Here is a 26,050-nt window from a genome sequence, read left to right on the forward strand (position 1 = left end):
TCTGATCAGTATCATCAGACACGATGATGCAACTGGCTGTACAATATGGCGGTAACTGATACCATTTTCAAAGCTCAAACATAAATGACAGACTGGGGTACCTTCCAAATCTGTATTATGGGCTAGGAGGGGGTCCATGGTCTGATTGGTTGTTGTTGAAGGACTATTCAAGCATACAGTAATTTGAGCTATGCCTATTGATCACACCTCTTGTGAAATAGAAAGACAGCGCAGACTCCCCAGACTAATATTCAACTCAAAAAATGTAGCTTGGTCTGGTGATAGTCCGGCTACAAAAAGTGGTCAATATTGAGCAAGTTGGGTATCAACACAAAGAATTTGACATGTTATACCATAATTTAGTCCACAAGTTCACTTATGTGTTGAGCCATATTATCATATAGTATTAGGTCTAAATAGGGGGGTTGTTCATGGGCTAGTATCGATCAACCTGTACCAGCCCAACGGCCAATTTCACCTGTAATACGTCCACCACTGCGTACCGGTCAGAAAGTGGTCGACCAGGTACAGTGCAGTGAGTTAATTTCTTGTTAACATGATTTTTCTTAAACTCTAGGAATAGGGCTACAAGAAAATACCACTTAAGTAGTGTGTGTGTGTGTGTGTGTGTGTGTGTGTGTGTGCGTGTGTGCTTGCGTGCGTGTGTGTGAGGACTAATACTTTACTATAATTATTTACTAAGGTAACATTCACATCTTTAGAAACTACATGTAAGTGTAGGCGGGTGCTGACCCATTGGTATATCATATATATATATATATATATATATATCATATATATATATATATATATATATATACTGTATATATTTGTCATATATCAACAAGTATGCTGGCAGTTGTGTAGAGGCATCCTATGACACATACTGCATCTCAGTGTGTGCGTTCCTGTTGGGTGGTGGTGGGGCAGCAGCCACGCGCTGCTTAAACAGGCAGGGGAAGGTCCTCCGGAAGGCCTTGCGGAAGTGGGCCCCCATGAAGGCGTACACAACAGGGTTGATGCAGGAGTTAAGGTAGGACATGCAGTGCGCCCAGATCTTCAGCTTGTAGGTGCAGTAGTTGTACTGGAAGTGTGGGCTGAACGCCCGCACCAGGATGTAGAGCTGGATGGGGCCCCAGCACAGCAGGAAGAGCTGCACCATCACCAGGACCATGCGTGACAGGCGGGCCCTAAAGGCCGCCGAGCGCTCGGTCAGGACCTGCAGCTGCACAAGGTGAGGGGGTGGGGGTGAGATAAGGAGCCAGGTGGAATAATAAACGTTACAGTCTGTCAGTTGCTTACACTGATATTAAGTAAGTTCATACTCTGTTGTAAGACAAGTGTTAAGTCCATTTCTGGGACACAGAAATGTCTCAGAGTGGGGTCCCTAAAGGGATGTACAAAAAAAAAATTCTTGTGTGCCCCAGAAAGTTTTGCATGCACACCAGATACGGTCTCGTGTACACCAGAAACTCAAAGTTCCTTACTTAGAGGACATTGGCAAAAACAACTGTTTAGTTTAGTTTCTGGTGCCTTCTGGAAACTGAATGGCATACACATGAAAAACCTATTTTTTTGTGTCCCCTTATACAGCACCCTCCATAATTAATGGCACCTTTGCTAAAGTTGACTAAAAGCAGATATAAAGAGACTAATCCGCTTGTAAATGTATTCTCACAATGAAATCGATGAGGAGAAATCTAACCTTGAAGGGAAGGAAATATATTCTGAGAAAAAGGAAAAACTCATAGGCCTAAAGAAATACTAATTAATTAATACTTTTGACAAAAGTAGATAACCCACAATTATTGGCACCTCTGTTTGTAACACCTTCTTAAGACTCCCTTTACCAAACAGCCAAGAATATTCACCTATGATGCCCCTTTAAGTTGTAGAATACAAAGCAAGAGATTTAAAGCCATTCATCTGTACGCAATCCCTCAGATGGTCTAGATTCCTAGGTCTACACATGCATTTGGCCCTTTAACTCACACCACTGTTTTTCTATGTAGTTAGATCAGGGGACTGAGATGGCAATGGCAGAAGCATGATTTTGTGTTCAATAAGCCAATTGTATTCCCAAGACCCTTGGGAATAAAACAACCCCACAATATCACAACCCCTCCACCATAATTCTCATTAGGCATGGGATTCTTTTCAATAGTCATTCTATGTATGCCAACCTTTCTGCCTCTCTTACAATTCACCATAATGTGTATGTGGGCTGTACTGTAGGTCAGTGTATGTGTATGTGTGTGTGTATGTGTATGTCACGCATTTTGAAAGATATGTATGGAAAGATCAGTGAAATCATGCATACACATAGTTTATAGTCAGAAACACTACATAAAGTTACAGTCTGTGATTCTAGTATAAGAGATTAGTGATATTTGAGCTGAATAGCCAATCAAATTACATTTGATCTACAGTACATACTCCTGACCAGTGCAATGAAATGTGTTGATTGGCTAGAACAGTGAATGGCTTCAGAGACTTTTTGTAATGAGCAGACACAGTACTCAAAGAATCTCCTATAGAAATGTATGGGGTTAGTTTGTAACACCAATATAGCAATTGTCTAGTCTGGCTATCACCATACTAAGCTCAATCTTTTAAGATTGAACATTAGTCTGAGGAGTCTACGATCTACTTCTACTGCACAAGAGGCGTGATCAATGGGCATCGTTCAAATGATTCCGTACGTTTGGATAGCCATTCAACCAATCAGACTAACGATCCGGTGCGTCTTTTGGATAAGCTAGTTTGTGATTGGAGCCAAAGGTTGTGGACAGGAAGCAGGGGAGATAGATGTGCAGGTTTCCAGCCTGCGCTGCCAAGCGAAATCCAAATGTGCCAGCAGGTTATAGGCAGGGTTAACCCAGCCTTGATTACACATATTCCGATATTTCTGCTGCTAAAAGTCGACATGTGAATGCATCGTGCCAATCATGTGATGCATTCTCACAGCTGGAAAAAGGATGGTGTCGTGAAGCCTCGTGCACGTGCAGTTCTGCCCAAAATAAATGCCCGGCAAGAGCCCAAAGAGTGTTGGAGAGTGGCAGGACTTGCCTAAAAGGACTTTGATGGCTGTTCTGAGACACTTTGTTTCCCATTACAGACTGGACTTGCACACACAGAGCAGAAAGCTAGGGGACTGTGAGGGGCAATTTACTTAATTTCACAAAAGTTGTGTTGGATCAGAATCGTGGACTGGCCCTTTAACATTTAAATAGATTACTATTACAGTCATGGCCAAAAGCTTTGGCAGTGGCACAAATGTTGTAGCTTGCAAACTTTGCTGCTTTGCATTTTCAGCAGCACAGGAGTGGAGTTACTGTATTGTCCAGCTCAAAGGCTATCTGTGAACGCATGGGAAAGCTACAAAGGAAAGTATCCACAAAAAAAAATCAATGTTTTGTCACTCTGTACATTTCTTTTATTTTCCATGCTTCTAGTTTCTCTGCAGCATGCCTGCCTGGTAATTACTAGAATTACTAGTAATATGCTAGTAGTAAACTGATCGTGCGGCACAATAAACTACAAACAATATGAATCACCACCACAAAAACTGAAGCAGCAAAGTTTGCGAACCACATAATGTGCATCACTGCCAAAACCTTTGGCCATGACTGTAAGTGCTTTGCATGCAATTCAACAAAGAAGAAAACTCAAAGGTCCCATACAGAGACCTGGTAGTTGTTGTCAATGGGCTCAACGGTGGGACGGCCCATTTGGTAGAGCATGAGCCAGTAACACACGCAGATAGTGAAGAGGGGGAGCAGGTACACAGCCAGGAAGTTGTACAAGATGAAAACCTTCAGGTGCATCGCAGTAGGGAAGGTCTCGGTGCAGAAGACCCGAGGGCCATGCCCTTCCTCAACCATGGTTCTGCTGTACAAAGGCACTGGAACGGACAGCAGAAAAGACCCTGACAGAAAGGCAGGAATATTTGGATTTTCATGCAAGCCTTCCAAGATATTCAGGCATGGAAAAAAGATTATATACAGCATACAAAATTAAAGATAGTGACAAACTGAGACATATGCATGAATCAAGTGTTTACCAATGTAATCAAGGTGTTTGATGAAATATTAGGATTTGAGCATGGGTGTAATTTTGATTAAAATTGGCCAACATATGAACAAATCAATTATACACTGGTTATCTTAACACGTTCTAAATTGTGCTAATTGTTATGCTGAACAGCAAAATTATGAATCACATTAATATATGAGATTAGCCTATCAACGTGGGCTTGAAGTGAAAATATGAATCATATTAAGTAGCCTACGAAGTATTCAGTATACATTTTTTTGTTTATTACTTTACCTTAACAAAAATAACCTTTTATTGTAAAAGCTTCATTAAATTCTAGCTACAAAACGCACATATTATTGTGAGATATATTCGGGATACAGTGTAGAGGCCTAAGCCAGCAGGCGATGGTACAATGACAGACCTATCCATATGCCAAGGCTGACTGCAGCAGCTAGCCTTGGCGTTCGGTACTGTAAAGAACGGATGGGATACACTGTCGCGTACCAGCGGTCCACACTCATCACGGTGAGTGTTACGCACGTGGCTTGGGCAGACACCTGTCGACATAAACACTCACTGTTAATGTACCATTAAAACTGCACGTGTACAGGTAGACCTCGGAGGATTTGGCACAGGGTGAATGGCAAACCAATTGTTTAACTTATTTAGTGTGCGAAATCATTGTCAACAGCATTGGTCCTAGATATTCGATATCAAAGATTTAATAGGAAAAAATAATCCTAAAACGTTGGGCTACATAAGTTACCTGTTGGATGTAGCTCACCAATTTGCACATTAAGTTCCCGAAGACCCAACTTGGCAAAGGGTAAAGCATTGCAGTGAATGGTATACAGCAGACCAGAAAAACAATGTCCGTTGTAGCCAGGCTTGCTAAAGAAATACATCCACAGTTGTATAAATAAATAGGTAACATAGCTCAAAGTGTTGCCAATAAATTATTAGGAATAATTTAATTCAGACTTACCGATATAAACGTTTGTTGCACTCCTCATTTTCTTATGCTTGTATATGACATAAAGAACTAATGAGTTTCCACACACTCCAAAGATCATAAAAATAACAAACACGAGTGGCACAAGCCAGGCATCGACCAGTAACGCAGACTCATATGGTGCCGAATAGTTGGTACAAATATCCAACTTGCAATACGTTTCCGAGTCATTTGATAAGAGAACTGACATATTCAATACAAAGCCTGAATTCTCCATGGTTCACAGATGCGCATGTGTGCCTGTCTTAGTTTTGTCCGTCAGCTGCACCTAGTCTCTCAGGTGCAAAGGGGTTTTAACAGAGGAATTGCGTGCGCGAGTGGGTGGGGGGCGACGGGCGTTATTCACCGGAGGGGTATAATTAAATCTATGGAAGAAGAATATTGTTTTAAGAAGCATAGTGAACATTTAGTGAACGTTTGGAACAGTCACTGCTGTGATACAATTTTAGATGCCAGAATTCCAGTACAATCAATTGAAACAACAACAACAACAATTAACAGCCTTCAAACTGATTTCAGATTTTAATGAGGATATTGATGAGTACATGGCTTTCATCCTGTCAAGAGTTTCATTTTAATGTTGTGATTGCTTAAAATTCAAGCATTTTAAATTAAACCCACACTCCATTATCCTTGTACAATATAAATACACACCAATGTCACAAACATACATATAAGCATCTCATATATTAAAACAACCATACAGACAGCTTAAAGCTTATAATCATACAAAGTGTGACTATTCATCTTCTATTGGCACATACTGTGTACAGGTGTGATTTTAAAAAGGAGGATGCAATGTATAAACATGTCTAGTAAAAAGTTATTACTGACTATTTGCTAAATCACAGCTGCCTGTGAATAGAAGGGCTACATATTGGGGTATTTTTTTTAAGTTCATAATGTAATGTGTAGGCCCATCCATAAATGCACTTTTTAAAATACGGATATCACACCACAGATAACATTCATAAGGGTGTAATGATGCCTGAGACACTATGATCACACACTCTGCAAACTTTGGTTAATGATAAAAAAAAAAAAAAAAAACATATTCTCCGACATGAAACAACGGTTGACTGAACCACTGACTCTGGTTGTAAAGGCTTAAAGTGTATAAATGTATAAACACACACACACATACATATCTGCATGTACAAACGTGTCACACGGAATGAAAAACACAACCACTTTGGCGTATGCACCCAATGTAGAGGTGCTCGTCTCTGTACAAATAACACAGCACCTTACAGCTCAAAGGAGGGGTTAGTCCGCGTGATTTCAAGTACCAAGAGATAATGGCAACTTCCCTCAGAGCTGTTGTAAACCTGATGGGTAAGATTCTATCTATGGTATACATTCTAATATGGAGCAAGTAGCAGAATCAGACACAACTGGCTTGCACACTGGCCCATCGAGTTAGAATGAAATGACGACCGAATCGAAACATATCTGTGTTCATGAGGGAAATAAGAAAATTGGGTACCATCAAGGTGTTTATGCACTGCCCAAGTATCTCATCAGACATCCATTGTGTCATGTACCATGTTTTGATGTAGGTATAGTAGGCCTATACAAAACAGATGCATCAGATATGTGGGAGGCCTCTTGGTAGTGGCAGTGGTGCTGTGTTGAGGTTTGTGTACAGAATTTAAGAGGTACCATAACCCAATCATGGACCATTTAGGTCAGATAACTGTCGGCATGGAAGCCTTTGAATCGGACTGAATGCAGAACGACACTTCACTTGGAGAGAATACACATTAAATAAACAAAACCCTGAGCTAAGAAACTTGGATGAGAGAAAGGGTAACTTGAGATGATTTATAAAGTGGACAGAAGATGAGATCAAACATCTCCGTACTCCCAAATTTCTCCCAAGTTAAGCAGAAACAGATGAGCACAGCGCTGGTGAAACAGACATAAATATGTGTTTTATGTGATATTAGACATGTAGTAATTTTTGGAAAAACTTTAGCAAAGGGCATTTGTTTTGTTGTAGTCAGGGGATGGTGGATAGTTTGTCCAAGGGCTCCCATTTGTGCATTTGAATTCAAATGCACCAGAAGCTTGCTAGAAAACTCACTTACATTAACTTCTAGGATTCTGGAAAGAATTCCAATTGTTCAAATTACTGAATTAAAAGTAAATTAAACAAACGCACATCATAAGTAAGCATTGAGCACTAGGCTCTTTTAAAGCATGGTTTGCTTAGATTAAAATGGTTTATGTATGTGTCATCAGGGAGGCAAATAAACGTATTATGAATACAATATTGCAATGACTATTTGCAGTTATAACTGGCTTCAATAAGTAGTAGGTTCTCCATCACCAATGGGCCCTAAAAAAACATAACATTGTTGATATAGGTTTTGCATACTGGCACTGTGTGAACGATGCAAAGTATTGTTTTTGAACACCTACATTACTACTTTACTGGCAGTTCATATATAATGCTGTGCATTATGTCACGTTATTACATCCTGGGGCTCCTCTACTCATGCAAACATTTGTGCTATTCCTATCTTGTGTCTTTTGATAAGTGCTTCCTATCTATAATGCCAGTGAGACATCATGCTAAGTTTGTTGTGCAAGTATGTATGTCGGAGGATGGTATCTTATGTGTTGCACCTTCAAGAGTGTTTTTCTTTTTGGCTTTTTGACTTTTTTACAATGGAGAAACAGGAAGTGAGTGGGAGATGTGAGCCCTCCAACCAATACTGTTTTTCTACACATGTACTACCTTAAAGGGGCACTCTCAGAGAGAAATGGTCATGTCAAAAGATGAATCAAATCATTTGTTGATATAGAGGTCTTGTAGATTTCTCTAGAAGATAATCGGGTCTGTGTGGGAGATTATGGTCATTTTGTAAGACAGACATGCAGCCCTGTGATATGAAACCAAACTAATAATGATTTACTCTCTGACCTTTACTTTTTGTGTTGCTTTAACGCGGCCTCTGTATAGGAACCAGCCACTAGAGACATGTTCCCTAATCTACTGACCTATTGACAATGCGCACCATCATGAGTGTATGTCCAAAGGGAAATATTGTGAAATACATAGCTAAACCTATCAATACAGCATCCATCAATACAGAATTTCAGTATTGACAGAATCCTACTTAAAAAGCCCAATCTCCTAATAAAGCTGCTTCCTCAGTGATACTACTGGCTAATGAGACGAGGGTGACTCCTTATGGCCATGCATCCTCTCCTCACTCATCTTCTGTCCTGTCCATCTCTCAGCTCATCTGGCCCAGGTAAGTGGACAGAAGGGGATGGGGTGGCAGGAACTCCTCTTGGTTGTTCTTCACCTCGGTCTGGCGTGCCCCATTACAGTCAGAACCTAGAGCAAACCATTCGGAATGGTCACTGTCAGACTTACACTACAGGTACAGTAGAGTGTTCATTCCCTAGGCCACTCTTCAATTGCCTATGTGTGTGCATGACATGTGCTGATCTGATTTATGGGGACATGCTACATTTCATTTATACTTTCTAGACAGCACTTACTTTGGGAGATGAGGTCCATGTACTGGCAGACGGCATGAAGCAACAACCTTTCATAGCTGTGGATTAAGAAAAACAGAAATGTTATTACTGTAAAATGTGATTTTCCTTCATCAGTCTACTTTCAGCACAGAAGCTTTTTCTTCGTGAAGAACACACATAGACAGTACAACGCCATAAATCTGGGACATCTACAGCATGCTCCAGAATTCCTCATTCCTCAATTCCTCGACAAGGCTGCATAGGTGGGACAAAGCAACACCCTTACCTGCTCTGAAGATTAGTGATGTAAACAGAGTGGGGCTGAGCCCTGAAAAAACGCAGCAGATCTTCCTCAATGACCTCCAGGGTGCCCTGAAACAGCGACAATCTGTTCTGATTCTGCAGTCACGGCTGCCTTCAGCAATGCTACTGAGATACTAACTGTGCGTTCAGACCAAGAGCGACTTGAGCTTCCAAAATCGTTCTGGACGCCGTGTAAAGGACGCCGTGGGAAGCTTGGATGCTTTGGCTGCTTTGACGTAGTAGCATTCTATGTTCGTTGCTGGTCGTTTGGTCGCTGAACCGCGTCATAGCTAATTACCATAAAGTTAAACCACTTTCAACTTTCTCTAGTCGCTCAAGACGCCCAAAACGCGACGCCGACGGATTGGTCGCTGCTGGCAGCTGAGAGAAGCCGGCTTCCATTGAAAATGAATGACTTCCGGAATCTTTGGAAGCTCAAGTCGCCGGCGGTGTGAACGCACAGTAAGAATGATACTATGAGGGGAAATGGATTTCTGATGTAACACATGGCTGCTTGAGGTGACATTACTGTTTTCCATTCCCTTCTAAGGCATTCCTATGAGTTGTTATGCCTGTACACTCATGTTTTGTTCATTATGCATTTCTCAACCTTTGTGCTTAACCAGATTTTTTGCTTGGTCCCCAAGGCACCAAAAGAACTTAGGGCAAATCACATTAGATTTTCAGATGTGCTAAAATGATGACTCACAATTGGGATATTTTTCCGCTTCAGACAAACACGCAACCTGCGGTCGATTTTCTGGAAGCAGTCCTGAGCACTGAAGGCAGGGTTGACTGTAAGGAATGAAGACAACACAACTGAGTAGTCTGACAAAACTATGCCAAACTCAAATCTGTCTCTGCTTAATTCAGCAGCAACACCTGTACAACACAAAGTAGTTATGCATGTAATGTGAACAGCATAAAAAGTGACATGAGACCAGTATGAAAGGACTCCCTTGTGTAAACATGGAGAATGACCCAAGAAATTAAACAAAGGGAATGAGAAAAGCATCTGATAAAGCTTGACCTACTCTCTCTCTGGTCCTTGGGTGGTTGGTTGGCACAGGTCCTCTTGGCCTCCTCCTCCAGCAGAGCCAACAGTTTCTCCTGCTCCTCTCCGGAGCGATTCATGAAATCACTCCATGTCTGGTGGAGACACATAGATATGTTCAACATGAAATACACTTGAACAACATACATAATACTTCCATTCACATGAATCCTTAAAGGGACACTTCACCGATGAGCATTAAACTTTGTATCTTTAGAAAACCAGTCATGTTTTTGAATGGTCGTGCATCATTCCTTCAGTTTGCCTTGAGATGGGAGAAATACGGATTTCAGTCCAACATTGAAATCCGTATTTCTCCCATCTCAAGGCAAAATGAGGGAATGATGCACGACCATTCAAAAACATGACTGGTTTTCTAAAGATACAAAGCTTAATGCTAATCGGTGAAGTGTCCCTTTAAGTAGGGTTCAGACCAAAGATTCCTGACGAGACGAGATGAGCCGCGACGTTCTAAAACCTTGCGACTGCGATTAAACATGTTGAATGCTCTGCAACGGCTTGCAACTATGTGCAACTTCTAACTCACACCGCTGCAACTTGGTCTCGTTGCGTCGGGAATCTTTGGTGTGAATTGGGCTTTACATGCCAATTAATCTGGTAATTTCCCCCAGCCTGGAAGTCCGCCGAACTAAACCCGCCCACAACATTTGAGGGCAGGAAATTCGGACCAGAGTCGCTGCATTGAGAAGCCTATATGCCTGGTTGAGATATGTCCGGGCCAATCAAATCATTTGGGCAGGTGTTACACGATGATGGGCAGATGAGCAACCATGAAGCAGTCATTCAAATCACTTGAGATTGAGATCATTTTGTTAACAACAGAAACGCTGTCACTGGAGAAATAACATGTTTATTTTTATTTTATTGCGCATTTGTGTCTGTTATACAAGATAATTACACTGCAATAACTTTAAAGAAGAACCGAAAAAAGGTGATTAAGACACTTCCCAACCCTCAAATGTTGCGGGTGGGGTAAATTAGGGCTGACTTCCATGAAAGGTTGAAACACACCTCGTAAACAAATCCAAATGTTACTGGACTCAAATTCTGATAAGAGTCTGGTTGCGCCACTGTAATTGGCCACGTTGACTATGCCCACCCAGTGGAGGGTTCATGGCCCTTCAGTTAAATCATTTCTATCAGTATGCACCAGGCTTAACTATCCCATTTCTACATTACTTTCCCAATCTCATTTCTCAATCTCACTTACTTCCTGATAGTCTCGATCTTTCTACTCACTATCCTACCTCAATGAAAGCAAAAATCCCGAAAAATATACTTATTCATGTATATAATATACAACAATTTAGTTGTACCTCAGCATAGTTCCCATTGGTGCAGGCTTCAGTGAAGATGGTGGGGATGGCAGAGTCACAGACTTCGCCCTCCTCTTTGACACATTCATCTCTCTCCAGGAGATTAGCCAGGTAGCGAGCTATGAGGCATCACAGTATGGAGGGGTTAAAATCTCATTGCAGCCTTACTTCTGTTCTAAGGCCTTACAGTACAAAGCGGATGAAACTAGATAAAACATAGGGTGCCTCTCATTTGGTATTTTATACACCCTACCTTCCTTCCTCGATCCTCGTCCTCACTGATCTAGATAAAGAAGGATGGGGCGGCAACAATGGGATAGTCTATCCAGTGTTAGTTATACTGTAGATCAGTGGGAACGAGCCTCAAGGATCGAGGAGAGTTTGAGAGCCACCCATAATCTCAAGATATTGTAAGGTAGCTTACTGTTCTCTAGTCTTCTAAGGCTCTTCTTGCCCTTTGCTCTAGGGATGAGGTCTGAGTTGCGGATTGCTTGGTTGATGAAGAATTGCTTTTTCTTGGCTGGCGAGACACGCTTGGCCGGAGAGTTAGGCAGAGACCTTGGAGGCTCCTCGATTAGGCTGACAAGAAAATGTGGAAACTGTGATGAGTGATTGAAGTAACTCTTTCATTTGGATTTAGAGAAAAATTGATGCACCAACAAAATCTACATTTTTGCAAACAGAATGTCAATATGCACACGAAATGCAATCCAATCCATACCAGCAAATATAGAGCAAAAATCATGGATTCACAATACAGTATTTATGCCAGTGAGTGATAATACATTGAGTGAATACTTCTTGTTTATTCAAGAAGCAAAAACGCCCTAATCTTGGGCCTAGTTTGCCCACAGCTGCAAAGAAATGGGTCAGTGGGTTTATGTTTCAAAGTCCCGCCCACATTAAATGCACTGCTGCCACAGAAATAGAACCAGATACTGGCTGAGAAAATGTAACATATGTCAACATTTCCCCGATAATCTGACACAAAAAAAATGTAACGTTATGGCACGACTTCTTGCTTGCCTATTTGTGACAAATTAGGGTTTGCATGTGGGTCATTCCACCTCAATTCAACGGATTTTAGAGAAAATTTCTGCTTGACCATCTCAGATTTGCTTCAAGCTTTTACCATCTAAAGAGTAACCATTTAAACTAACTTAGCCAAAATATTAGATCGGTATACCTAATACATCCAGAGAAAAACATTTTTGAACATGGTACCCCCTTCTGATTTTTGGCACATTGGCGCCCTCATCTAAATCTGCAGCAAAGTTCAGATGTCATTATCTCAAAAAGTGTTCAAGATAAAGACTTCAAATGTTCTGTGAATAATGATTGCTACCTATAGATTCCACATATTCATTCGTAAGTCGTATGTGTTGACATTGACTGTGTTTCAATCTTGTGAAATCAGAAGAAAAATTGCAGATTTCTTTCTCACCCCCACATTGGGTGCCCCATTACACAATTTGTAAACAAAATGTTTGGCAAATGGTTATGTCTCTCTACAGAAGTGTTTAAGCTGTCTTTGAAAAAGTAATGAAGAGGTGTCTATATTGCTTTTTTGTTGGAAGTATTGTAACACAAAACTGAAAAACAATCAATTTGGATAATATTGTATCTCCCCATTACAGAGGTATGACAAGCTATACCAATGAATTGAACACATCTCCAGAAAGAGTATGGAATGGGCTTTCAGACTGTGAAATTTCAAGATGGTATTATGGCTATGGTTATTGAAATGTTATTTTTGAAATATTGGTCTACTATAACAACACATTGCTGATATCCATGAAATTGAACAGTGACATCTAGTGGCATTAAATAGTGACCGCAGCAATTTATTTCGGAAATACAGGAAATATTTTATTAGTTCATCACTCAGCAAGTAAATGAAAATATAAATGTTTAACAGTATGAGACATAAACATCTGATACTTAGGAATAAGACAAGGATTATGAAATCATTAAATAATAGCACAAAAAAGCAACGCTAATTGTTGTAATAGACCAATATTAAAAAAATGTTTTTTAATAACTGCAGCCATAATACCATCTTGAAATTTCACAGTCTGAAAGCCCATTTCATACTCTTTCTGGAGATGTGTTCAATTCATTGGTATAGCGTGTCATACCTCTGTAATGGGGAGAAACAATATCATCCAAATTGATTATTTTTCAGTTTTGTGTTACAATACTTCCAACAAAAAAGCAATATAGACACCTCTTAATTACTTTTTCAAAGACAGCTTAAACACTTCTGTAGAGAGACATAACCATTTGTCAAACATTTTGTTTACAAATTGTGTAATGGAGCACCCAATGTGGGGGTTGAAAAAAAATCTGCCATTTTTCTTCTGATTTCACAAGATTGAAACACAGTCAGTATCAATACATACGGCCTACGAATGAATATGTGGAATCTATAGGTAGCAATCATTATTCCCAGAAAATGTGAAGTCTTTAGCTTGAACACTTTTTGAGATAATGACATCTGAACGTTGCTGCAGATTTAGATGAGGGCGCCAATGTGCCAAAAATCAGAAGGGGGGTACCATGTTCAAAAACGTTTTTCTCTGGATGTATTAGGTATACCAATCTAATATTTTGGCTAAGTCAGTTTAAATGGTTACTCTTCAGGTGGTAAAATTTTGAAGGAAATCTGAGATGGTCAAGCAGAAGGCATTTGTTGAATTGAGGTGGAATGACCCATGTGTAGTTCTCACTACATTTCACTGGTAATATCAAAGATTGGGCTCATACAATCGTAACAAAGTGTAGAACGTTGGAGACAGCGTCTGGCTGTAGTAAACAAGGACGTCAGGCTACCGTAGACTGCCTCTCTCTCTCTGATTAGCACTCGCTGATTAGCTATGGTTAGGTAGCCGCCGACCAGAAAAAAACATTACTGTTTACAATGCTAAATGTCGCCAACAATACAGTTACGTACTGCTCATCTAACACTATCATCACCGATACTTGTTTCTGTATCAAAGGGCAGTTCCTCATGCCCTTTATATATGTAACGTTAACGTTATACTGTTCGGTCAGTTAGACAACGAGCTAAACAGAGGGTTAACGTTAGGCTTACTTGCTAGCTGCCTAGATAGAAAGCTAATACCGTTTGTAATTGCGACCTTTAACCAACAGCTAGGACACTGACAAGAAGATTAACACTTATATAGGTGTACTGCCACATGACAAACCATTTGATGCATGCAAAGGAAAAAACAAAGCAATACATTGCCATTATAACGCTACTGGTCGAATATGTTGTGCTAACGTTAATGTTACCCACTCACATTAAGTCCCGTTCATCGGCATTGTTATTGTCGTTGGTTAGCACAACCATCCTACTAAGTTACTAAAGCTGTGCACAGCAAATCTTGTGAAAATAAATAAAGACGTCTCGCGCGACCGCCTGCAAAATTGTTTTTAAAGGTAACCTTAGTAAGACACCCTAGCGTCTCTCCGAAGAAGTTGGCCACAGTCGGCACACGGACCAAATAAGAGGAAGCGATTCAGAACGAGGCTGACTGCGTCCCAGTAAACCTGTGTGTTGGAGAAAAGTTATGTGCCTCAAGTCATTTCAGCGACCTATGCATCGTTCTTTCTTTGAAAATACGTTCCTTGAGATGAATTAAATGATCAGGCACAACAGCTCAAATGACAAATACTTTTTTTGGTTAATCACATTGACGATCAAATGTCTTTAAGCGATGGGGTAAGTAGCCAATTAGGATAGGCAACCAGGCTTGCTAATGTGTAGCCTTTCGTTGTGGATTCTGTTGTCATACATTTTATTCGTAATCGTACGAAAGACTCATTGTTTCTTGTCTGCTGTCTTTCCAGGTATAAAATAATGCAGAGAAGGAAGGGATGTAGTTTGAAAGAAGTCGTTGAGTCTCAAGTTCCTTTTGGTCGAAGTACATTTGTGTGTGATTTAATGATGGTGGAATCAATAAAATGTGTACCGAAGAGGAAAACTAAACGGCGCCACGGCTCGGTTAGGCCCACAGAAACACACCTGATGCCCAAGGACTCAAATAGCCCTACCAGCAGGCCCACCCAGCAGTCTCAGTCATCTAACCCATCTGCAGACAAAAGTGCCTCCTCAATTTTGAAAATATCTGTTGACCTTTGGCCTGTCCTGTCCATGGCTGTTGAACCCCTTAAAATGGACCAAAATGACATTTCTTATGATGATCTGAAAATTGAAGAAATCAGACTCTCAAATGAAATAAAAACTGATAAACATTCGAAAGAAGTCAAATCCATGACTATTAATCAAAAACTCAAATTACACCAGGATAAACCCATGGGGAGTAATAAAATCATGCTGCCTCCACTGAAATCCACTCTTCCAGCATCTAACTCTGATAAACCATGCTGCACACTGCCACACATTGATGTTGCAGAAAAGCATCCTCTGGATTTTGGTCATTCTAAATCACAAATAGAAAAGGAATGTGAAGAGTCAAAGCCAAGATTTCTGCAGACTGATGTCATCAAGAATATCCTGAGCCAAAATGTATGCACTTTGATGTTATATTGTAATATTGAGATGACCTTGACTATTTGGTCTCTTACCTTGTCATAACAGGCCATGAAAGATAGTTTCCGTTACATTGCATCGATAATAAGTAAAAATAAAAAAGTAACTATTATTGTGATAACGTTGCCTATTTGCAGATGGCACCACAGTTGCAGCTCCCTGATATTTCTGTGTCAAGCTTCCAAATGCTCATTGAGAGAGTGGAAAGGCAACTGGACAGGTAAGTGGATTGAGAAGAATTAATTTGTTCAATGAAATGACTTTGGTTGATGGGTGTGGGCCAGGATAATATAGGCCTATTTATTGGAATTGATAATTAGGATTCGTTTGTGTGTGTTGATCCTCAACTTTTTTTATTTTTTTTTCATTAAACAAAGTCCACTTATCTTCCCAATCGAATATCTCCACACTGAAGTATCATAAATAATGGAAACATCCAAAATCAGTAATCAATTAAATTAAGTTTAACCAAAAAAACATGTTCAACTCTGGACTACGTGAACCAAGTGGAAGAGGAGATGGACATGTAGTATAATGAAGGTTTGATAGAGTAAAGGTAGATTTAGCTTCATTTCCAGCAGTAGGCCTAGAGAAAGGCTGGGTCAGACTGACCAGAGAGATGACAGGGCAATTTCTGAATGATTGCAGGTCGTTTGCCCCAGTGAGGGCTTAAGTGCGACTGCAGTCCCTACCCGAGGAGCATCCAAACCAATTTGCTCCCACAAGCCAACTCAATTTGGCTGAGCGCACTGTCATTTGTGTCACATTTGGAGGCAACTGAAAAACAATTATCCTAGATCAATTTAGTAGGAGCACTTCTGGCTGGCTTTGAGGACAGTGTTCTGACCTGTAAAAGCTTTGGAGACTTTTTAAAAGTTGTAGCCTACTTCATGTTCAAGATTCGAGAAGTTTTCAGAAGTTTTGTGAGGAGCTTGACAAGTTGACATACAGTAGCACATTATACGCATAGGGCATATTTGTCATACATTTGTCAATATTTATGTACAAACAAACTCAGTGAATATTAGTAAGCAAGGCTCCTTTTAAAAATCTTACATACAGTCAAATACACTACTAACAATGTTAATGTATGTTATTGTGATTGAATAGATAGATACAGTACCCAACAGACAGGTATAGAATATATTAAAAAAAACATGTCGCCCACAACATTGGCACCCCTGTGTGTAGTACCTTCTTAAGCCTCCCTTTTATTTTCCTATGACACCCCATAAAGTTGGAGAATACAAGCCAAGGGATTTTTAGACCATTCGTCTTTACAAAATCTCCCCAGTTCGTAATTCCAGTAACTCCTGCCATTTACATGTGTAATTAGATGACTGGAAAGGCTTACTTGGCATGCCCTCTAAATAATCTATAGCAGTGGGGTCACTTTTAACGAGTTTTTTTGGGGACTTGGTGACCCTTTTCTGTAACTCTCCAACAGTGGTTCTTCTGGAATTTTTCGCCGCTATTACCATCCTCCATACTGTGTGTGTGTGTGTGTGTGTGTGAACATGTCAACACATGTTCTTTTTATTTAAATGTAGTGTATCCCCTTGTCTTTCCTATGTTGAAAAAGGACTAAGGGATCTAGCCTCTTGGTCACTTTGTTTACCTTAGTTGTTCAGACAATGATCTATCTTGAACTAGATGTACGGATCATCCCTCCCTTCAAGGATGGATTTTTCCTTATTGTTTTCATTGTGAGATTACAATAAATCACCAAAAGATGATTTTTTAAATATATGTTTTTAGTAAACTTTACCAAAGGCCGAGGGTACTGTGCTTTACTAATCACGATGGACATTTAAATGTTCCCATTTTTCTTCAGGGGCAAAGTAAAACTTCCTGAGATCAAGCTACCCCGAGCTCAAAGGGAGATGACTGAGATGTCGGCCAGGATGTCTTGCAGTCCTCCTCTCCAGAAGAATGTGAATCAGCTCGCTATCCTCCGCTTTCATAAGGAAGCACATAATTTCCCCTGGGCTGTCAACAAATCAAAACTCCACTGAGTATACACACACACACACACACACACACACACACACACACACACACACACACACACACACACACACATACACACTAACACAGGGAACACACGCAAATGTATCTCCAGGAAATGTTTTAAGTATTAAATATTTATTCATAAATATTCTTTCCATATAGACATACTTTCTGAACACAGATAAATGACTACATCCACAGTCAAGTATATATTACTATTTAAACACATTGTCCTTCAGTACATTCTATTTTATGTCTTCACATGCTAACGCAGCTCGACATGGTAACAGATCCCATTTCCCAAAAAAGGAGTGCAGCATTATGCAGCGCATAGGGTTCACCACTCATCTGACACTCATGAAACGGACAGAAAAATAGATTTAAAAAAAATGAAACATATCAAAACTGACCTAATGAAGGCTTTTTGTTTTGATGGAGTAACTCAGCGGAAGACGTGGTTTAGCCAAATTTTCCCCTCAATTCACATATCCATCAAGATTATGTTGGATGTCCAAATCTTGCCCACTTGTCAGTAACGACTGATCTTTAATGTAAGCTAACAATGTCAATGTAAACTGCTGAAGTCATTACCATAGCCTAAAACACAGTGAGTTGTAAAACAGTCCAGTAGACTATTTTTTTTTTCATGATATCTCGCATAGTATGTAGTACTGCCATGATTTGTAAAATCTAAATTCCACAATGTAAAAGTTGAAATAAATGTTGGTCTTACTCTGCCAACACCAATCTAAGTTTTGTCTTTAAAGGTTGAGTTGATTCTCATGATCATGTAGATCAATTGAATGTAACTGATACTTTTCTTTGACAAATAATATTAGTCAAACAATGCCATTTGGCGCTGATAATACGTTGCATAAAAAGTGTTGGCATATGTCCTAAGAGGCAAAATTTGGACACCACATGTAAGTTTATCAACCATATTTGGAGGTAAGTGAAAAAAGCTAAGTGTGTGTATACACACACATAAGTACTACTCCTTTAAAATGAGCTACACATCAGTTGTACACCACTATGTACATGTAGGCCAGAAGTAATCAGAAAACCCAGCATAATAGTTACAGTAAAATAAAAAATAAACGGTCAGATAGTGCACATCATTTTCTGTTTCAAAGTGCATCAGATTATGGAAACATTCAGTAACAAAAGGACTGGGATTTGTGGGAATGCATTGGTACAGTAGTTGTTTGCAGCATGCGGATGTATGAGCCATTATACTTTCCTCCTGAAATCGTAGTAGAAGATTTCCTTATAGGATTTACCAATAAATTGTTACAACTACATGAATGGCCTTAAAGAGCCAGGGGGGACACAGTGATATGGAGCACAGCGATGATGGATAATGAACAAGGCACCAGACCTAAAACTTTGGAGGACTCCCACCCCGACAGACGACCCATTTTTGTCCGTTTTTCACAAGCGAGCCTACTCTCCTCAGACCTCACTGTCTTGCGTGGTTGCAACCAGGAAAAGTTTGGTGGGATCTTTGCTGTCCTCTGAAGCCTCTCCTTTACGTTTTGACTTGTTGCCTGAGGATTCTTTCTTGGCCTTTGGCAGTCTTGTCATTGGGATGTCCTTGCCCTTGCTTTTTGCCCCATCGGAGGGGCCCTCTCTGACCCCGGACCTGGGCGATTTGGGAGATCCACCGGGTTGAGCTGCCCTACTCGGGGAGGGTAACCGGGATGGTTGAGCTGCCACACCGAGTGTCGGCGACTGGCTAGGTTGAGCTGCCCTGACAGGTGAGAAGGACTGGCCGGCATGAGAGCTCTGGCTTGGTGACTCTGACCGGCTGGGTTCGCGGGTGGGAGATGACGACTGGCTAGTGATGACAGCTGCCTTGTGTTGTGGGGAAGACTGACTCGTCTGAGACCTGGTTGGTGACGTGGGTCCACTGGTTGTTGGTTTTACTGGTCGGCTTGGTAGCAGCCGGTTGGATTGAGTGGTCTGAACAGCACCGTTTACCGTCACCTCTCTGAGCTGGTCGTCATCACTCTGTTCTTTAGCAAAGTTGACAAAAACCTGTACGAAATGAGAAATATGTTCTTAGGTATCACTGTGGCCAATTTAATATGAGTCAGACCAACATTTGGTAACTACGAATTCAGACAGATGTGAGTGATAACTGTTGTGGTTGTAAGTAGGCTGGAAAATAGCATTACAGGGAAAACTGCATGCAGGTAAAACTTTCACTTTACACTTTTACACATATAGATGCCAAATCAACCTTTCATATAGAAGTGTTTTAATAAACAAAGAATGCTGTCCTCTGTCATTTTAAATCATCAAACAGGTTGATTTTAATGGCTAATTTCATGCTTTGCTTTATTGTTGGATGTGCTTGTACAAAAGTAGTGCTTGAAGTGATACATGGTTGAAAAAAAAACATGATGAACATATTCTCATCATTGCACCATCTCACACAGACTCAATGAGTATGGTGTCAAACCAACCTTTCAGTATTTTAATAAACAGAATGCTGTCATTTTAAATCATCAAACAGGTTGATTTTAATGGCTAAATTCATTCAAATATTGTGTATAAAAATGTGCATATGCAAACAAATCCTCAACTGGCATAGCTGAAGACAACAGTAAGGAAAGTGTGGGTCTCGTCTCACTCACCTGGTCCAAAGTGGTCTGAGAGACGGAGTAGTCGGACACGCCCAGCTCCTCGTAGTTGTTGGAGAGCACGTCGAAGACGTAGGCGAGAGAGCACGCATGCGAAGGCAGCTGGTACTGCAGCACATTCTGGTGCTTCTCCTTCAGCTCGATGCCCGGGAAGGCCCGTTTGAGGTAGGAGTCCACCAGGCAGGGCTCCTGCGAGGGCATGGAGAGCCGCAGGATGATCGTGTAGCCGTCCCCAAACCTGACAAGAGACGAGAGAGCGGGGAGATGAGAGCGAGTCGCATTTCTATAATCAATATTTCAGTCGAATTATAAGTCATTATACCACTGCTTGCTTGAATATCCTATTATGTGATGTGTTCTTTAGAATGTCACATTTGTTTTAGATTTTTGCATGAAGTAGTTCAGTTTTTGGGCCACATTGTACTTGTACATCAATTCGCCAAATGAACTGTCACATCAATAATGCTGCATTTGGAATAAGTAAAACAGTGATTCTATAAAGTTAGGGTTCAGCAGAATTTTGGGATACACTAGCTTGGCGACAAGACAGATGGAATGATAATCCATTTCTACCTGTTCTTGAGATGTTGCACTGTCCCCAGACACCGAAACCTGCCATTCACCATGATGGCCATCCGAGTGCATAGGGCTTCACATTCCTCCATGCTAAGGAAGCAAACAATGATAGGTTAAGTCATTATGCAACAACACTAGTCTTTCAGTCTAAAAGCTACTAATCTGTGTTTGTTTGGAGACCGTGACGGTGGATGGGGAGGCATATCTACCTGTGAGAGGTGAGCACCACGGCTCTGCCCTCCTTGACGACACTCAGGATGCAGTTCCAGAGGAAACGCTTGGCTTTGGGGTCCATGCCCGTGGTCGGCTCATCCTGACATGATGCACAGAACACCACATTTCATCTCACTACACCTTTTATTTGGAAGCCGTTCATTTTTTATTTTATTAGCTCACACATAATGCATAATATAATAAAACAGTATACTTTGACTTCAAATTTTGGATGTTTTTAATTTGCATTAGTTTTCAGATTTCTTCTGATTTCTTGTAAATCATCGTGGGCTTACCAGGAATATCACTGGAGGAGCTCCAATCAGGGAAATGGCAGTGGAGAGTTTGCGTTTGTTTCCCCCGCTGTAGCCTCCTGCTTCCCGCTCAGCATACTGAATCAGACCCAGCTTCCGCACGCCCCAGTCGGCCACCTGACGGAAAGAGTATTGACCAGTCTGAGTCTCGCTTTTTATCTGCAGTATGGCGGACAATATCGATGTTAATCTGCTCTACATGCTCATATTATCTCAACCTGATCTGATCTGAACCATGCAAAACGCCCAAACCTCTTCTCAACTACTCACTAAATGTGTCTTTACTAAATGTAAACTCACTTTAATGTTGGACGAGCACAACAAAAACATGTTGATACATCGCTGAAAAAAAAAACCCATGATGACCATGTTGACATCACTGCAGCGTCTCCTCTCACAGATAACAAACCCATGCGCACCTTTGCCACGTTCTCCTCCTTCACCCCCCGCAGGCGGGCGTAGAACTCCAGGTGCTCCCGACCTGTGAGCAGGTCACTGATGGCATCAAACTGTGGGCAGTAGCCCATGAGCTGATGGACCCGCTCCATCTCCGTCAGCACGCTGGGGGCACACAAACAACACGCTTCAGCCTGCTGATCAGGGCCTCATCCAACATACACAGGCTTCACACTCCGGGTCAAGGAGCAGAATAGTCCATCGTATGCGTTCATATCAAGTCCTACACTTGCAAAAATCAAAATCAAAATACTTCATACGATTATGTGTTATTACAATTAATACATAATACAAGATATGGTACCTAGGACAACAGCTTCAAAAAGGTTGGATAGGTGTACTGAATGAGTGAGTGAAGCGACTCCTATCGGTGCTGGTGTGATATCCAGTACCTGAACTGATTGAGATAAGCTTCTCCATGGGTGATAGTGGTGTCTCCTGTCAGCATGCGGAATGTCGTTGTCTTCCCAGCACCGTTCACTCCGAGTAGACCAAAACACTGACAGAGAAGACATGAACAGACTTTTTTATGAACTGTCTTCATGAGAGCTACAGAGTTTATGAAAGGAGAAAAGAGAGAGAGAGAGAGAGAGAGAGAGAGAGAGAGAGAGAGAGAGAGAGAGAGAGAGAGAGAGTAGAATGCAGCAGTCACTCACCTCCCCACGAGGGATCCCCAGACACAGGCGATCCACAGCTGGCTTCCTCCCTGCTTTGTATATCTGCACGACCAAAAGACTGTTTGTTAGCCATTACCTCCAGGGCATTACTCAGAGGCAATATGGTGTCCACACGCAACAATCTGCAGTTGTGTTGGTGGTGGCATTTCTAACAGTAACAGCGGATTTGTAAATTGCATTCCACCAGAAAAACAGACATAAACTTCTAAATTGCCCATGTTATATTTTGCATGTGCCTACCTTGCTCAGGTCTTTCATGGACAGTAGGTCTCCCTGTGCTCTTCCGTTGCGTACTCTGTCTCTCTCTTTGGCAACGTCATCATCCTCTGGGCCAAGAGGGGGCAGCACTGGGTCAGACCAGGGCCTGGGCCCACAGAGAAATGGAGGAAACGGGGAAACGTCACATTTGGAACAGTGTATCTGGTATCACCACATTAATAGCACATATTTTGTTATGGAGAGTATATTCTATTCTATACTGTGACACTATTTGTATTGACAGCTTTTGAAGTATGTTGATAAACAGGCCTAAAGGCAGGTTATGGTTTGAAATTGTTTTTTTGGCGAGGTGTGCAATAAGTAGATGCCTGCTGTTTGGTATACCATTAAAGATGCCAGCAGATGCCTATTGTACCTGAATTTGCAGAAGAAGCCATACTGTAGTAGAATAGTGAATATGAAGAACACCACTCCTTCAACCGCCATTGCAAATAAATTCTTCCCAACAAAATCCCACTCCAGTGGATCTAGTGACTTCTTGGCACCTGCAGATATAGGAGGAAAAAAAGAAAAAAGTGAGAAAAACTTGCAGACTAATTTTACATTACAATACATTTGGCTGACACTTTTTAACCAAAGCGACTTACAACATGGTGAACATTTTAAGCTTTTTAAAGCAATTTTGACACAACAACATGAAAACACAGGGTAGTCAAGAGACAGGAGAGACATATAAGGGCATACTGCTGATAAAGTAGAACCTCCTCCTCTGTCACCATAAATCTGCATGCTCATTAGACAGTACATGTTATCCAGTCATTACAACTCTAATTACTTGAACAATTCTTGACTTGGGTTGAACACCTAAGAGCGCCAAACTTTCCAGTAATCTGCCCTTGGGCATCTTCTAAATCGGGGCTTTTAGAGATCACTCCCCGTCATGGCTCACCGAGTCTCTGAAATGCATCAGCCATGGCCTGATTCTTCGCCATGTCAATGAGCCCTCGACCCAGGCAGAAGTGTGGGAAAATCAGGAAGACCTTCTTCAGAATCTTGTTGACGTCATTTAAATGCTGGGAAGCAAGCACATAAAACAGGAGGAAGCGGAGTGTTACTTCCGCGGCATCGAAGGAATGTGAAAACACACTGACCCCCTGGAGGACTTAGTACACTTGACCCAGCACAAAGATAACAACATGACTTGGCACACATATTTAGACATACTGAAAAACTGCTTACAGTAAATTTGGTAGACAAATATGATGTACTGCACAACCTGCTCTATATTTAGAACTCAGGGAGTATCACCCACATCCCTCATCATCACCCACATACCTGATCCACAAACAGCTCGAGGACAAATGTGGCAATGCTACCGTTCATCCCAATGAAGAGGTTAACGGAGGTGAGGACCACGTAGGCTGTGCTTGGCACCTCAAACAGGAAAGAGGCCGGGTACATGAGCGGTGTGATGGACCAGCTGTGGAGAGGGTCACAGGGGTCACTGTTATATCACTGTCATAGCACTGTGTGTTGCTATAAATATAGTTGCTATTAATATAAGAAGAATATTGTGCATGTAGAGAAACAAAACATCATCAATGTTATGAAACAAAGCAGTGTGTGTGTGTGTGTGTGTGGGGGGGGGTGTCTTGGATGATTTCCTGTCTGTCTGGCAAGATGGTGGTGATGGGGAGTCTCTCACCCATAGAACATAAGCAGCAGGACCAGAGCGGGCAGGTTGGTCTCCGAGACGTAGGACTGCTGCTGGAAGCAGATGAAGATGAGCACCACCATGGTGGCTGACACAGAGTAGTTGAGCTGCAAGAGAAATGGTGCATTTGTTATTATCTAGCTATTTCTTACAGATGGCTACACTTACAACGGTGTAGTAATGTATGCTGTCAAATGTAAAGCAATGACTATAAATGTAAAAGTTTGAAGACAAAACATTTTGCGGCAACAGCGTTAAAAAAAAAACAGAGATTTTTTGAGAACACGTCTACTCCATAAGATAATAATGTAAAACATATACTGGCAGCGGCAAAAAATAACGCTAATCTGAACACATCCTTCGTCATGTTTCGCTATTTTGTAATTTTTCAATCATGGAATTTTCATGAAAAAAAAAAAAATAAACCTACAACAATGTAGCAGTGATGTTGAACACTGATGACTAGCAAGTACTGAGTCTTAGTAAACTGACCATGTCCCAGGTGTAGTTGGCCAGCCAGTACAGGACCGGTTTCACTCCACTGACAAACTGCAGGTGCTTGGCTTTGCTGACACGTTCCTCGATCAGAAAGAGCACAAAACTCGCCGGCACAAAGGACATGGCAAATATGACGCAGATCGACACCAGTACATCCACAGAGGTAGTCATCCTGGTCACAAGTAGATAATAGTTAGAAAGTCAAAGTTAGAATAGTAGATATCTGTCTATCAATATCCCTAAAGTTTACCCACCCCACAGCATCATTACCTACACTGTATGACTAAATCATTGTGAACAGAGAAAAAAAGTTTCATGAGATCAGTAGTTATTTAGACTTTTCTATTGCACAGACCAACTGTCAAGAAAGAAAGCATGATGGGAGAATTAAAAGAGGGAAATAATACTGTGTCCTTGTGTACAGTATGTGTCCCTTATCTAAACTGTGCAATATTACTAATACTTTCACTTCGCTTGTAGTCAGCTACCATGTTGTTAACCAAATGTTTCCTGTTTTAGCAGGAGCTCAGTATCACTGCTACGTCAACGGCTTCTGGATTTTTTGTGGCTTCAAATGTTATGCTCCTCTTAAAATGACCCCACTTTAAGTCTTTAACATTTTCATGCTGCAGCACATTCCTAACAATATTCACATGCACTTGAATTCATCTGGTAATGTAGCGTAAAAATATAAAACCAACCCTGAAATACACCCACACTGCTTCTTGGTCTCGGCATTATAAATATGTCAAGTCTGCCTATTAGATTTCGGGAGCAGGGCCAGCTGAGCTGTGATCCCCCCAGGAGACAGAGATATTGCTCTCAGATGTCTGTGATAACGAAGCGCCAGAGAAAAGCAGAAAGAACAGGAGCGACAGGAAGGAGGACAAAGGGGAGAGGAAAGTCACACACACACAAACCAGCGACAAGA

At 41.2% G+C, this 26,050-nt stretch overlaps 4 protein-coding genes across 5 annotated transcripts in view; 1 reads left to right on the forward strand and 3 right to left on the reverse strand.

Moving 5' to 3' along the window:
• Positions 1 to 874: 874 nt before the first annotated feature.
• LOC134102378 (G-protein coupled receptor 54-like) lies at positions 875 to 5,240 on the reverse strand. Its single transcript, XM_062556463.1, has 5 exons — positions 5,024 to 5,240; positions 4,805 to 4,929; positions 4,460 to 4,595; positions 3,690 to 3,928; positions 875 to 1,225 (listed from the first exon to the last, which is right to left on the reverse strand). The coding sequence occupies exons 1-5, from the start codon at positions 5,238 to 5,240 to the stop codon at positions 875 to 877; spliced, it is 1,068 nt and encodes a 355-aa protein (XP_062412447.1).
• A 304-nt stretch (positions 5,241 to 5,544) lies between these two features.
• Positions 5,545 to 14,752, reverse strand: r3hdm4 (R3H domain containing 4). Its single transcript, XM_062515561.1, has 8 exons — positions 14,545 to 14,752; positions 11,664 to 11,818; positions 11,240 to 11,358; positions 9,883 to 9,997; positions 9,558 to 9,643; positions 8,832 to 8,917; positions 8,567 to 8,622; positions 5,545 to 8,399 (listed from the first exon to the last, which is right to left on the reverse strand). Exons 1-8 carry the CDS (start codon positions 14,592 to 14,594, stop codon positions 8,296 to 8,298), a joined length of 771 nt encoding a protein of 256 aa, XP_062371545.1. The 5' UTR covers positions 14,595 to 14,752; the 3' UTR covers positions 5,545 to 8,295.
• On the forward strand, positions 14,127 to 17,926 carry LOC134058304 (uncharacterized). Of its 2 annotated transcripts, none has more exons than XM_062515559.1 (4): positions 14,127 to 14,183; positions 15,095 to 15,773; positions 15,935 to 16,017; positions 17,632 to 17,926. In XM_062515559.1, exons 1-4 carry the CDS (start codon positions 14,167 to 14,169, stop codon positions 17,810 to 17,812), a joined length of 960 nt encoding a protein of 319 aa, XP_062371543.1. In that variant the 5' UTR covers positions 14,127 to 14,166; the 3' UTR covers positions 17,813 to 17,926. The 2 variants fall into 2 exon arrangements, with proteins under 2 accessions (XP_062371543.1, XP_062371544.1); XM_062515560.1 differs by lacking the exon at positions 14,127 to 14,183 and adding an exon at positions 14,494 to 14,966.
• A 604-nt stretch (positions 17,927 to 18,530) lies between these two features.
• abca7 (ATP-binding cassette, sub-family A (ABC1), member 7) overlaps positions 18,531 to 26,050 on the reverse strand; it is a 29,877-nt gene continuing 22,357 nt past the window's right edge. Inside the window, exons 36-49 of the mRNA XM_062515558.1 lie at positions 25,114 to 25,291; positions 24,613 to 24,728; positions 24,243 to 24,387; positions 23,857 to 23,980; positions 23,323 to 23,452; positions 22,929 to 23,052; positions 22,668 to 22,730; positions 22,404 to 22,510; positions 21,975 to 22,116; positions 21,538 to 21,672; positions 21,238 to 21,341; positions 21,026 to 21,118; positions 20,447 to 20,690; positions 18,531 to 19,844 (exon numbers count right to left, since the gene is read on the reverse strand). Coding sequence (XP_062371542.1) covers positions 19,260 to 19,844; positions 20,447 to 20,690; positions 21,026 to 21,118; positions 21,238 to 21,341; positions 21,538 to 21,672; positions 21,975 to 22,116; positions 22,404 to 22,510; positions 22,668 to 22,730; positions 22,929 to 23,052; positions 23,323 to 23,452; positions 23,857 to 23,980; positions 24,243 to 24,387; positions 24,613 to 24,728; positions 25,114 to 25,291 — 2,290 coding nt within the window. The 3' untranslated portion in view covers positions 18,531 to 19,259. The remainder of the gene's footprint in view (positions 19,845 to 20,446; positions 20,691 to 21,025; positions 21,119 to 21,237; positions 21,342 to 21,537; positions 21,673 to 21,974; positions 22,117 to 22,403; positions 22,511 to 22,667; positions 22,731 to 22,928; positions 23,053 to 23,322; positions 23,453 to 23,856; positions 23,981 to 24,242; positions 24,388 to 24,612; positions 24,729 to 25,113; positions 25,292 to 26,050) is intronic.

Source organism: Sardina pilchardus, chromosome 15, assembly GCF_963854185.1.
Source record: "Sardina pilchardus chromosome 15, fSarPil1.1, whole genome shotgun sequence".
NCBI lineage: Eukaryota > Metazoa > Chordata > Actinopteri > Clupeiformes > Clupeidae > Sardina > Sardina pilchardus.

What these genes read in the sequence shown, in the direction of transcription:
- LOC134102378 (XM_062556463.1), bottom strand. Translation starts at nt 5,240, where the DNA reads ATGTCAGTTCTCTTATCAAATGACTCGGAAACGTATTGCAAGTTGGAT. An exon ending in TGCAACAAACGTTTATATCG is followed by an intron (nt 4,930 to 5,023) that starts GTAAGTCTGAAT and finishes GTATTTCTTTAG; the next exon opens with CAAGCCTGGCTACAACGGAC. An exon ending in CAGCCTTGGCATATGGATAG is followed by an intron (nt 3,929 to 4,459) that starts GTCTGTCATTGT and finishes CCTTTCTGTCAG; the next exon opens with GGTCTTTTCTGCTGTCCGTT.
- LOC134058304 (XM_062515559.1), top strand. An exon ending in AGAATATCCTGAGCCAAAAT is followed by an intron (nt 15,774 to 15,934) that starts GTATGCACTTTG and finishes GCCTATTTGCAG; the next exon opens with ATGGCACCACAGTTGCAGCT. An exon ending in GTGGAAAGGCAACTGGACAG is followed by an intron (nt 16,018 to 17,631) that starts GTAAGTGGATTG and finishes ATTTTTCTTCAG; the next exon opens with GGGCAAAGTAAAACTTCCTG.
- r3hdm4 (XM_062515561.1), bottom strand. Translation starts at nt 14,594, where the DNA reads ATGGTTGTGCTAACCAACGACAATAACAATGCCGATGAACGGGACTTA. An exon ending in GCCGATGAACGGGACTTAAT is followed by an intron (nt 11,819 to 14,544) that starts GTGAGTGGGTAA and finishes TTTTCTTGTCAG; the next exon opens with CCTAATCGAGGAGCCTCCAA. An exon ending in ATCACTAATCTTCAGAGCAG is followed by an intron (nt 8,623 to 8,831) that starts GTAAGGGTGTTG and finishes CTTAATCCACAG; the next exon opens with CTATGAAAGGTTGTTGCTTC.